The sequence below is a fragment of the Hyaena hyaena genome, unplaced genomic scaffold (assembly GCF_003009895.1).
Source record: "Hyaena hyaena isolate Hyena2069 unplaced genomic scaffold, ASM300989v1 scaffold_173, whole genome shotgun sequence".
NCBI lineage: Eukaryota > Metazoa > Chordata > Mammalia > Carnivora > Hyaenidae > Hyaena > Hyaena hyaena.
The window spans coordinates 1151867-1164323 of record NW_024080805.1 but is presented as its reverse complement, the minus strand read 5'-3'; the positions used below and the strand labels follow the sequence as shown (position 1 = coordinate 1164323).

Below are 12457 nucleotides of genomic sequence, written 5' to 3'. Positions count from 1 at the left end.
ACTGATAGCTGGCTCAGAGCCTGGAGCCTGTTTTGGATTCTGTATCTCCCTCTCTCTCTGACCCTCCCCTGCTCACGCTCTCTCTCTCTCTCAGAAATAAATAAAATATTTTTAAAAATTTTTTTAAATAAGGGAAGATTTAATAAATATTGATTAACTGTCATTTAATGACCAAAGGTATACAATCCAACATCCTAAAAAGGAAATTTTATGACAAACAATGCCCATTTAAAGTACAACTCAAGAAGTTAATCTTTAAAGTACTTAAAGATGCATACCTCTGTGTCCAGGAATTGATATAAGCAAATATTTTGAGAGTATGTTCCTTTCTGAGCTGCAGTCCATCACCGCCTTCTATAACTGATACTGAAATAAAGTAGAAAAAATACTTTTTAAAATTAGGAATAAATAACGATAAACCAGTATTAAAGTATTTAAATACTTTAAAGTATTTAAATACTTTAAAGTATTTAAAGTATAAAACCAGTATTAAAGTATTTTTTTGTGTAAAATACTTACACAAAAAAAACAAAAAAACCCTAGATTTACAAATGCAAATATTTCAGATATTTTTTAACAGATGTATTGAAGGAGTGAGGGAGAAGACAGTTTGCCAGTTATTCTAATGTTGTCTCTCTACTTCAAATCCACCTTCTGTTCTATGCTTTGTGATGCTGGGGCTGGAACTCTGCAAGCTCTATTTTTCATTTCCAGCTGGCTTCCTGTTAAGATCTTCCTCCACTGCCTCACTGGCACCAAAAGACTAGAGGGCAGGAGGAGACCAGGAAATGTTAGCTTTCTGTACAGGAAACCATCACTCAGAAGCAGTACTGATTCCAAGGGGCAGCTTCCAAGACCCAATCTCATGGTACTACTGTCAGAGGTACAAGAAGTAGCCAAGCAGCATCTCTTAACTTTAAATCCAAGCTTCCTTCACAGGGCCCACCTCTACGTGATTTTAAGTGAATCTTAGATTCTGACAACCCTCTTCCTTTGTTTCCCTCAGGCTTCAGGGAAGATTGGCTGCTTCCTCAGTTATCGTAGTGGTTGTCATGTTGTCATGGTCATCGTCTTCATTGTTGTTGTCTTCCTCCTCATTATCTCTGGTCATCCTCCTGGTTCCATTCATTCTTTAAACCTCTAACATTTGTGTAAGCACTTCTCTTTAATAAATCCCCCCTCCAATCCCCTAACAGGACCTTGACTGACATACTGGCATTTCATATACAATATATACAACTATAAAAGTAATCAAGAAGGGAAAAATGTTTTCAAAAACTACAGTTTGCCTAGTGGTCCAAATAAGTCTTCTAATGTAAGATGTTTAACTGTACAAGATTGAAGTCAGCAAACTTTTTTTAATGGGCAAGAAAGTTAAGTATTTTAGACTTTGCAGGCCATACAGTTTCTTTCACAACTAAGAGGCTCTGCCACAGTAACTTGAAAGGAGCCACAGACCATGTGTAAACAAAGGAGCATTGGTCATGTTACAAAAACAAGCAGCTGGCAAGATGTGGTACACCAGGCCACGGTTTGCCAACTCCATTCTAGACAAAGTCCAACAAGTACCATCACCCTTGGCATTTAAGTCTTCACTGTATCTAAAAGTCATATATTCATTCAGTTAATATTTTTTGAGCACTGTATATGCTCACTAGTAAATATCCCAAGGTAAATGAAATGGTAACAGTTCCCACTTCATGGAACTTAGTCTAGTGATGAAGAGTAAAGACAAAAAGAGGTGAATAAGTAAAACTATTCACACATATTGTGATAAATGCTAAGAGAAACCAAGTAGGATACTGTGTATCAAAGAATAAGCATAAACCACCTCAGAATGGGGAAGTCAAGAAGAGATTCTCTTAGAAAAGTGATTTATAAGCAAAAACTGGATGTTAAGAGTTCAGAAATAAAAAAAAGAAAAAGAAGTGAAAGCAGTATGTGTAAAGAAGTTCATGTTTGTTTAAGTTTATTTCGAAGAGTATGTGCACACAGGAGGGAAAGAAATGGGGGGGAGGGGAGGAGGGAGGGAGAATCCCAAGCAGACTCCACATTGTCATCGAGGAGAAGCCCAACACGAGGCTCAAAATCAAAAACCTGGAGATCATAACCTGAGCCGAAATCGAGTCAAGAGCTCAACTGACAGAGCCTTCCAGTGACTCCAAGAAGTTCATGTTTAAAGAGAATCCCAAGATGATGTGAAGGGAGATCCAAATAAGACTACTGTGCACAGATCCCAAGAACACTAGTTCAAATAGGATCAAGAGAATAAAAGGACCAGGGTGCCTGTGTGGCTCAGTCAGTTAAGCCTACGACTCTCGATTCACACACAGTTCCTGGGTTTGAGCCTTGCACTGGACTCTGCACTGGCACCTTGAAGCCTGCCTGGGATTCTTTCTACCCCTCTCTCTGCCCCTCTCCTGCTCATGCTCACTCTCTCTCTCAAAATAAGTAAACATTAAAAAATTTTTTTAAAGAGAGAATAAAAGGACTGTAGATAAGATGGTTCAGAAGGCAGGGGATTAAACATATACTTTGCATATAATTTAGTCTCTTGAAGATTTTGAAAACATCTCAGGCTTGCATGAGTAGACAAACTCATGCATACAAACTGGCAACTACTAATCATAAGAATGAAAGAAACTGTACAAGAAATGTAACTACAGTATACTACCTGGCTCTCAAGAGTGAGTATTTACATGACCCTAATAATATAAATACACAATATTAATTCTAAAACAACTGGAAAGTGGTGGCAAGGGTAAAAATGCTAGTTCTTCCATAAATGGACATAAACAGACCAACAAGTCTTCCACAGAATGAAGTCAACGGTTGAAAATACCTATAAGCATGTAACAATATAATCTTATTGTTTAGACACAGGAAGGTAAAATCTAGGGGGGAAAAATCAGATAAAACAGAAAGTAATTCCCTCTAGGAGAGAAAAAGTGGGATTGCTACAAGAGACTGCTGGGTTTTGTTACAAGCCTGGCAAAACCATTTGACATTTCAAATGAGGCACATATTATTTAACTAAAATTAAAACAGGGGTGCCTGGCTAGCTCAGTCAGTGGACCATATGACTCTTGATCTTGGGGTTGTGAGTGTGAGCACCACATTCAGTACAGAGATTGCCTAACAATAAAAAATCATGGGGCACCGGGGTGGTTCGGTGGGTTAGCATCTGACTTTGACTCATGTTTGTGGGCTCAAGCCCCACATCCGGCTGTGTGACAGCTCGGAGCCTAGAGCCTGCTTCATATTGTGTCTCCCCCTCTCTCTCTCTGCCCCTCCCCTATTTGTTCTGTCTCTCTCAAAAATAAACAAACATAAAAATTTAAAAAACCAAAAATGAATAAAAAATAAAAATCTTCAGGGCATCTGAGTGGCTCAGTTGGTTGAGTGTCCAACTCTTCATTTTGGCTCAGGGCACAACGTTTCTCTTGGTGGGATCAAGCCCCACAATAAGCTCTGTGCTGACAGAGAGGAGCCTCCTTGAAATTGTCTCTCTCCCTGTCTCTCTGCCCCCCCCATATAAACTTTAAAAAATAAATTAAAAACTTAAAAAGTCTTTTTAAAAATAAAAACAAAAAGGCATATGGGCCCATTATCCAGAACTTAATTTTTTCTTAAAATTTATTTTTAAGGTTTCTAAAAAATCTATTTATTTTGAGAGAGAGAGAGAATATGAACAAGGGGGAGGGGGGGCAGAGAGAGAGGAAGTGAGGGCAAGAGAGGAGCCCAAGCGGACTTCGCACCATCAGTGCAGAGCTGAACCCAAAGCTCGAACTCATGAACCATGAGATCATGACCTGAGCCAAAACCAAGAGTTGGACACTAAACCAACCAACTGAGCCACCAAGGTGCCCCTATATTTTTATTTTATTTTTTAAGTAATCACTATCCTCAACGTGGGGCTCAAGCTCACAAGACTGAGATGAAGAGTTGCATACTCTACCAACTGAGCCAGCCAAGTGCCCCCAGAAGGTATTTCTTATAAACAACATTCATACTATACCTATTTCAGGACTGACATTAAAGTTTAAATATCAACCATATGTATCCCTTATTTTTGGGTAGTTTGCAAAAGTACACTTTAACTCAAATTTTTAACTGAAGGAAGGGAGGCTTTTTTTAAAAAATAAGACTAGAAGGGGTAGCTGGGTGGCTGACTTCAGCTCAGGTCATGATCTTGCAGTCCATTAATGGGTTTGAGCCCTGCATCAGGCTCTGTGCTGACAGCTCAGAGCCTGGAGCCTGCTTTGGATTCTGTGTCTCCCTCTCTCTGCTCCTCGCCCTCTCACACTCTTTCTCTCAAAAATAAACATTAAAAAAATAAATAAAAATAACAAACAAGACAGTTTTAGTTGATTAATAGAAAAACCCAAACTGAAATGAGAAAAATGAAAAGTACTATTAGAAAGTAAATGGTACAGGCGCTGGGCAGCTCAGTCAGTTGGGCCTCCAATTTCAGCTTGGGTCGCGATCCCATGGCTCATGGGTTTGAGCCCCACATGGGGCTCTGTGCTGACAACTCAGAGCCTGGAGCCTGCTTCAGATTCTGTGTATTCTCTCTCATCTGCCCCTCCCCCACTCATACTCTTTCCCTCTCTCTCTGTCTCAAAATTAAACATTTTAAAAAAGTTTTTTGGGGGTGCCTGGGTGGCTTAGTTGGTTAAGCGTCCGACTTTCGCTTAGGTCATGATCTCGCGGTTCGTGGGTTCGAGCCCCATGTCGGGCTCTGTGCTGACTGCCAGCTCAGAGCCTGGAGCCTGTTTCAGAGTCTGTGACTCCCTCTCTCTCTGACCCTCCCCTGCTCACGCTGTCTCTCTCTCTCTCTCCTAGAAATAAATAAAACATTAAAAAAAAAAAAGTTTTTTTAAGGCGTATTTAGGTTAATAAACTGAATCTCTATGTATCAAAATATCTAATATTCAAATTCAAAATGATTAATGAAAAAGCTGTAAAAGGATAAAGAATGATACCATTTGTTAACTTTTAACACACACACAACTGTCTGGTTATAGACTCATGTACAATTACAGAATAAATATATACACATCAGCCAGATACTGAGGAATAGAAGTAGGCTATGAACATGAATGAACTTTGAAGATATTATGCTAAGGCAGTTGCAAGAAGACAAATACTGTATGATTATGATTCTGCTTAAATGAGATATCTTGAGTAAGCAAATTCATAGAAACAAAGTAGAATGGTGACTGTGAGGGAAATGAGTTATTTAATGGGCATGGAGTTTCAGTTTCCAACATGAAAAAGTTCTAGAGATCTGCACAACAATGGGAATATTCTTAACACTACTAAACAATACGCTTAAAAATGGTTGTAATGGGGAAGGCACCTAGGTGGCTCAGTGGGTTAAGCATCAGACTTCAGCTGAGATCATGATCTCCTGAGTTTGAGTTCCACATCGAGCTCTCTTCTGTCAACATGGAGACTGCTTTGGATCCTCTGTCTCCCTCTCTCTCTGCCTATCCCCTGCTCACGCTCTCTCTCTCTCAAAAATAAACATTTAAAATAAAATTCATTTTAAAAAACAGTTGTGATACTAAGCTGTATTTGTTTACAATTTAATTTACAATACTTTACAACAAATCTACATTATTAACTAAAAAAAAAAAAAAAGAGAAATTCAAACTGTGGTTTAAAAGAAGCCACTGATAGGGGTGCCTGACTGGCTTAGCCAATTAGGTGTCCAACTCTAGATTTCAACTCAGGTCCATGAGATCAAGCCACGCATCGAGTTCTACACCAACAATGCATAGTAGCCTATTTGGGATTCTCTCTCTCCCTGTCTCCCTCCTGTGTGTGCTCTCTCTCCCACAAAATAAGTAAAATTTTTAAAACATGAGAACAGAAATAAAATAATTACATACTGAGAGAGAGTGAGAGAGAGAGAGAGACATCAGTGCCTGCAAAATGCAGGATAACTAAAATCTACAGAATTAGTACAGGCAGGTCACCCAACAAAACACAAAAACTAAAATGAACAAAGCAACAAATTCATCAGAGAGCCTCAAACTAGAAACAAATTGAGTGTTCAAAGAGTTGATCAATTTATGTACGCAGAGAAAGAGTTCTCCATAAAGAATTCTATTCAGCAAAAAAAAAACAAAAAACAAAAAACAGCAGATTACTGATACACTAAAAAACAAGAATAGTTTAGACCATATGCTAAGTGGAAAAAAGTCAAATACAAATAGTACATAAAATTTACTTCTACTTTAATAAAACAATACAAAAGACAAACCTAAGTATGGGTGGCATAAAGCATGTCAGCCAAGAGTGATGGCATCAAAACAGCAAAACAGGACTTTCCTACCCATCTTCCTCAAAGAACATTGATTTTTGACTATTGCCTATGGACAACAGTGGCTTGGTGTAAGTCTGCGAGTCCAGTGGAGAAATTCCAGCATAGCCACTGGAACAAAACAAACAAACAAAAAATCCAAGATTGAACACACTGAAAAGGGTACAAGAAACAGTTTCACTGTACGTGGTACATTCTTTCTCTACAGTCCCCACAGCAAAATGCCAGGAGAGATGTTCTTAATCTGTGATTTCTCCCAGATTAAGTGAGAGCATGCTGAAGTGAGCACCCTGCTTCCCCAGTTGTGCAGGACACTGCCAAAGAGACCCATGTTCATTATTACTCCACCCAGAATACTGACACTCACTACATGACTAGGGAGGAGGGGAGTGGCTAGAAGAACAGCAGGACTCTCTCAGAGAACATAAAATGGGATATGGATCCTACTAACTGCAATGCAGACTTCATCAAGAAGCCCACTCACAAGTTGCCTTGTCTGAGGATGCTGCCAACTGGTAAATGGGCAGCCCTAACTCTACACACATCTCACCCACACACACACACTCTCACCCTGTTGCTAGCTCCCTGTGTTCACCCCTAAGGATGTAGCGCAAGTATCTATATACATGACTAGTAAGCAAGTACAAAAAGCTGCCCTGGCTCTTCTGAACTGGGAGAAAGCACACAAACCTGAGAATTCAGCACTGCCCTATAGAAAGCAAACAAGAGGTGATCACACTCGACTTAGCTGTGCATGATCAAGAGAAGGCATACACAAACTATGGAAAGAGCCAAAATGTCCATCGATGGATGAATGGATACAGATGTGGTGTGTGTGTGTGTATATATATATGTATATACATATATATGTATGTGTGTGTGTGTATATATATATACTCCATTGTTGTGTGTGGAGTACACACACAATGGAGTATTACTCAGCAATCAAAAAGAATAAAATCTTGCCATTTGCAACTACGTGGCTGGAACTAGAGGGTGTTCTCCTAAGCGAAATTAGTCAGAGAAAGACAAATATCATATGACTTCACTTATATTAGGACTTTAAGATACAAAACAAATCAACATAAGGGAAGCAAAAATAATATAAAAACAGGGAGCGAGACAAAACATGAGACTCTTAAATATGGCGAACAAACAGAGGATTACTGGAGGGGTTGGAGGAATGGGCTAAATAGGTAAGGGGCTTTAAGGAATCTACTCCTGAAATCGTTGTTGCACTATATGCTAACTTGGATGTAAATTTAAAAAAGAGAAGGCAAATAAACTTAAAAATTCCATCTGAGAGAAAATAAGAAATGAGGAACAGGAATATCCACAGCAAAGGTCTGTAAAAACTTCAGAATCTCTGGCAAGGCTCAGAGAAGGTATGTCTCTCCTGAAGCCAGTCAATAAAAACTCGAAGTGACATCTTGTCAAATGCCAAAAAGCAACTCAAAACTTCAAGGAATGTGAAACAACAAGGAAATGTTAAACCACCAAATAAACAATAATTTTCCAGTTTAACCAACCCCAAAAGAAATAAGAGATCTGCAATCTGTCTGATAAAGAATTCAAAACAGTTGTTCCAAGGAAACACAGAAAGATGCACTGTCAGTGCAGAGCCCGATGAGGGGCTCAATCCCACGAACCATGAGATCATGACCTGAGCCAAAATCAAGAGCCAGACGCTTAACCCACAGAACCACCCACGCAGGTGCCCCCAAAAGTGAGAAGTCTTACAAAAGACACAGAAATTATAAAAAAAAAAAAAAAAAAAAAAAAAAGAACCACACAAATTGTGGAACTGAAGAATACAATTAATGAAATAAAAATGCAATAAAAGCAAAAGCCGACTTGATCAAGCAGAAGAAAGAATCTGTTAAGTAGAAAGGCAGGTCATTTTGAAATGGTACTTCAAAAGAAATGAAGAAGGACGGCTGAATGACTCAGTTGGTTAAGCCTCTGACTTCAGCTCAGGGCATGATCACGCAGTTCGTGGGTTCGAACTGTGCTGACAGCTCAGAGCCTGGAGCCTGCTTCAAATGCTGTGTCTCCCTCTCTCTCTCTCTGCCCCTCCCCTGCTTGCACTCTGTCTCGCTGTCTCTTGAAAACAAATAAAAGATTTTTTTAAAAAATTTTTTAAAGGGGCGCCTGGGTGGCTTAGTCGGTTAAGCAACCGACTTTCGCTTAGGTCATGATCTTGCGGTTCGTGGGTTCGGGCCCCGCGTCGGGCTCTGTGCTGACTGCCAGCTCAGAGCCTGGAGCCTGTTTCAGAGTCTGTGGCTCCCTCTCTCTCTGACCCTCCCCTGCTCACGTTGTCTCTCTCTCTCTCCCCTAGGAATAAATAAAACATTAAAAAAAATTTTTTTTTAAGAAATGAAGAAAGCCTCTGGGAACTATAGGATACAATTAAAAGAAACAATCTAGCATTTTTGGAGAAGTCCCAGAAGGAAAAGAGAGGGAAGGAGGGGCAGTAATTTATTTAAAGAAACAGCAGTGGAGAAATGTCTGGGTAGCTCAGTGGGTTAAGCATCTGACTTCAGCTCAGGTCATGATCTTGCAGTTTCTGAGTTTGAGTCCTGCCCTGGTCTCTGTGCTGACAACTCAGAGCCTGGAGCCTTCTTCAGATTCTGTGTCTCCCTCTCTTTCTAGCCCTCCCCCTGTTGTGCTCTGTCTCTCTCAAAAATAAACATTAAAAAATAAAAACTCTTCAAGCTGAAATTAAAGGATACCAATCCTACATGAAAACACAAAACTATAAAACACACTAGTAAAGGTTAAGTGTATAGTCAAATTCAGAATAATCTCTTACTATAACATGGTGCTATGTCAATTACTGAACTCTAGCAAGAAGCCAGAAGGACAAACTATTAAAAGTAACAACAGCCATTAATTGTTAATGGATATATGATATAAAAAGATATAAATGCTAGCATCAAAAAAATTGGAGGGTGGGAATAAAAGGCTAGAGGTTTTGCATGCAGCTGACAGTTACCAGCTTAAAATGAACTGTTATGGTGTTTTATGTAAATCCCAAACAGTTAAATATACATTAATTAAGCCAATACTAACAGATCTAAAGAAAAAAATAGCAATACAGTAACAGTAGGGACTTAAATATCCCATTTTCAGAAATGGATAGATCAGACAGAAAATCAATAAGGAAACACCTGAACTGTACTTTAGAATAAATGGACCAGACATATATAGAACATTCTATCCAACAACAGCAAAACATTTTCCACAAGCACACGGAGTCCTGTTCTCCAGGACAGATCACACATCATAAAACAAGTCTTAGCAAATTTAAGACTGAAATCATAGAAAGTGTCTTTTCCAACCACAAAAATATAAAACAGAAATCAGTAAGAGTAGGGGTGCCTGGATGGCTCAGTCTGTTGAGCATCCAACTTCAGCTCAGGTCATGATCTCGCAGTTCACAGGTTCAGGCCTCATACTGGGCTCTGCTGATAGCTCAGCCTGGAGCCTGCTTCTGACTCTGTCTCCCTCTCTCTCTCTCTCTCTCTCTCTGCCCTTCCCCCACTCATGCTCTGTTTCTCTCCCAAAAATAAACAAACATTAAAAAAAATAAAGCAGTAAGAGGAAGAAAGCTAGAAAAATCACAAACACGTAGATATTAGACAACACACTTAAGAACAACCAATGAATCAAAGAAGTCAAAAGGAAAATTTTTAAAATATCTTCAGGGGCGCCGGGGTACCTTAGTGGGTTGAGTGTCCGACTTTGGCTAAGGTCATGATCTCAGGGTTCATGGGTTCAAGCCCTACATTAGGTTCAGTGCTGTCAGTACAGAGTCTACTTGAGATCCTCTGTCTCCCTATCTGCTCTTCACTTGTGCACTCTCTCTTTCAAAAATAAATTATTTTTTCAATTTTTTAAGTTTATTTACGAGAGAGAGAGAGAAAGAAAGAAACAGCATGAGTGGGGGAGGCACAGAGAGAGAGGGAGGGAGACACAGAATCTGAAGCAGGCTCCAGGCTCTGAGCTGTCAGCACAGAGCCTCACGCAGGGCTTGAACTCACAAACCATGAGATCATGACCTGAGCCGAAGTCAGACGCTTAACCGATTGAGCCACCCAGGCGCCCCTAAATATTTTTTAAAAATTTCCTCAGACAAACAAAAATAGAAATACAACACACCAAAACTTATATGCTACAAAACAGGTCCTAAGAGGAAAACTTACAGTGAGAAATGTTACATTAAGAAAAAGAAAAGGGTGCCCGGGTAGATGAGTCAGTTAAACAACTAACTCTCAGTTTCAGCTCAGGTCATGATCTCACGGTTCATGGTACAGAGTCCTGCATCAGGCTCTATGCTGACAGCACGGAGGCTGCTTAGGATTCTCTCCCCGTCTCTGCCCCTCCACCACTCTCGGGTGTGCTCTCTCTCAAAATAAACATAAAAAAAAAAAAAAGAAAAAAAATTTCAAACAACCTAACTGTATACCTAAAGACTCTAAACGGGTGTCTGGGTGACTCAGTTGGTTAAGCATCTGACTTTAGCTCAGGTCATGATCTCACGGTTCGTGGGTTTAAGCCTCACGTTGGGCTCTGTGCTGACAGCTAGCTCAGGGCCTGGAGCCTGTTTTGGATTCTGTGTCTCCCTCTCTCTCTGACCCTCCCCTGCTCACACTGTTTCTCTTTCAGAAATAAATAAAAACATTAAAAATTTAAGAAAAAAAAAGAAACTAAACAAAGAACAAACTAAGCTCAAAGTTCACAGAACAAAGATGAGATCAAAAATAAAGACCAGAAAAATAACAGAAATGATAAATGACACTAAGAATTGTTTTTTTTTTCAGATTTAAAAAATAAACAATCTAAGCTAGACTAAAAAAAAATAAAATCAACAATGGAAGAGGCAGACAACCAAGATACTATAACTGATATCAAACACAAAGAATAAGAGACTACTATGAACAATTCGAAGTCAACAAATTGCTCAATCTTGAAAAATGGATAAACTCTAGAAACATATAACCTATCAAAAATGAATCATTAAGAAATTTTTAAAAATCTGAAAAGATTCAGCTCAGGTCATGATCTCATGGTTCATGAGTTCAAGCTCCTCATTGGGCTCTGTGCTGATAGCTCAGAGCCTAAAGTCGGCTTCGGATTCTGTGCCTCCCCGGCTCTCTGACCCTCCCCCGCTCATACTCTATCTCTCTCTCTCTCTTTCTCTCTCTCTCTCAAAAATAAACACTAAAAAAAATTTTTTTCAAATAACAAGTGGATTGAATCAGTGATCCAAAAACTTCCCTATAAAAAAAAGTCAAGTCCAGCACCAGAGGCTTTCACTGGTCAATTCTACCAAACGTTTAAAGAATAACTGACATCAAACTTCAAACTCTTAAATTTCAAAAATTTAAGAGAAAACACTCCCAAATTTACCCTTATACCAAAGCCAGATATAGGTACTACAAGAGGGGACACGTGGGTGGCTTAGCCAGATAAGCATTTGACCCTTGGTTTTGGCTCACGTCACGATCTCATCGTTTGTGGGTTCAAGCTCCACACTGAGCTCCACTCTGACAGCACAGAGCTTGCTTGAGATTCTTGCTTTCCCTCTCCCTCTCCCTCTCCCTCTCTCTCTCTGCCCCTCCCCCACTCCCACTCATGCTCTGTCTCTCAAAATAAATAAACTTTAAAAAAAGATAAATAGGCTGGGGCGCCTGGGTGGCTCAGTCGGTTGAGCATCTGACTTAGGCTCAGGTCATGATCTCCCAGTTCATGGGTTCAAGCCCTGCGTCGGGCTCTGCGCTGACAGCTAGCACAGAGCCTGGAGACTGTTTCAGATTCTGTGTCTCCCTCTCTCTCTGACCCTCCCCTGTTCATGTTCTCTCTCAGAAATAAATAAAACTTTAAAAAAAAAAAAAAAAGTAAAGTGCTAAGAAAATTTTGGGGCGCCTGGGTGGCTTAGTCGGTTAAGCGTCTGACTTTCGCTTAGGTCATGATCTCGCGGTTCGTGGGTTCGAGCCCCGCATCGGGCTCTGTGCTGACTGCCAGCTCAGAGTCTGGAGCCTGTTTCGGAGTCTGTATCTCCCCCTCTCTCTGACCCTCCCCTGCTCACGCTGTCTCTCTCTCTCTCTTAGAAATAAAAATATT

General features: G+C 39.9%; 1 protein-coding gene across 7 annotated transcripts in view; it reads right to left on the bottom strand.

Annotated features, from left to right (window-relative positions):
- USP34 (ubiquitin specific peptidase 34) overlaps positions 1 to 12457 on the bottom strand; it is a 252168-nt gene that overhangs the window by 208084 nt on the left and 31627 nt on the right. For 6 of the 7 annotated variants that reach the window (XM_039240318.1, XM_039240319.1, XM_039240314.1 and 3 more), the window contains exon 2: positions 279 to 366. In XM_039240318.1, coding sequence (XP_039096249.1) covers positions 279 to 366 — 88 coding nt within the window. Of the gene's footprint in view, positions 1 to 278; positions 367 to 12457 lie in introns of those variants that run through there. The other variant, XM_039240320.1, reaches the window with a different exon arrangement.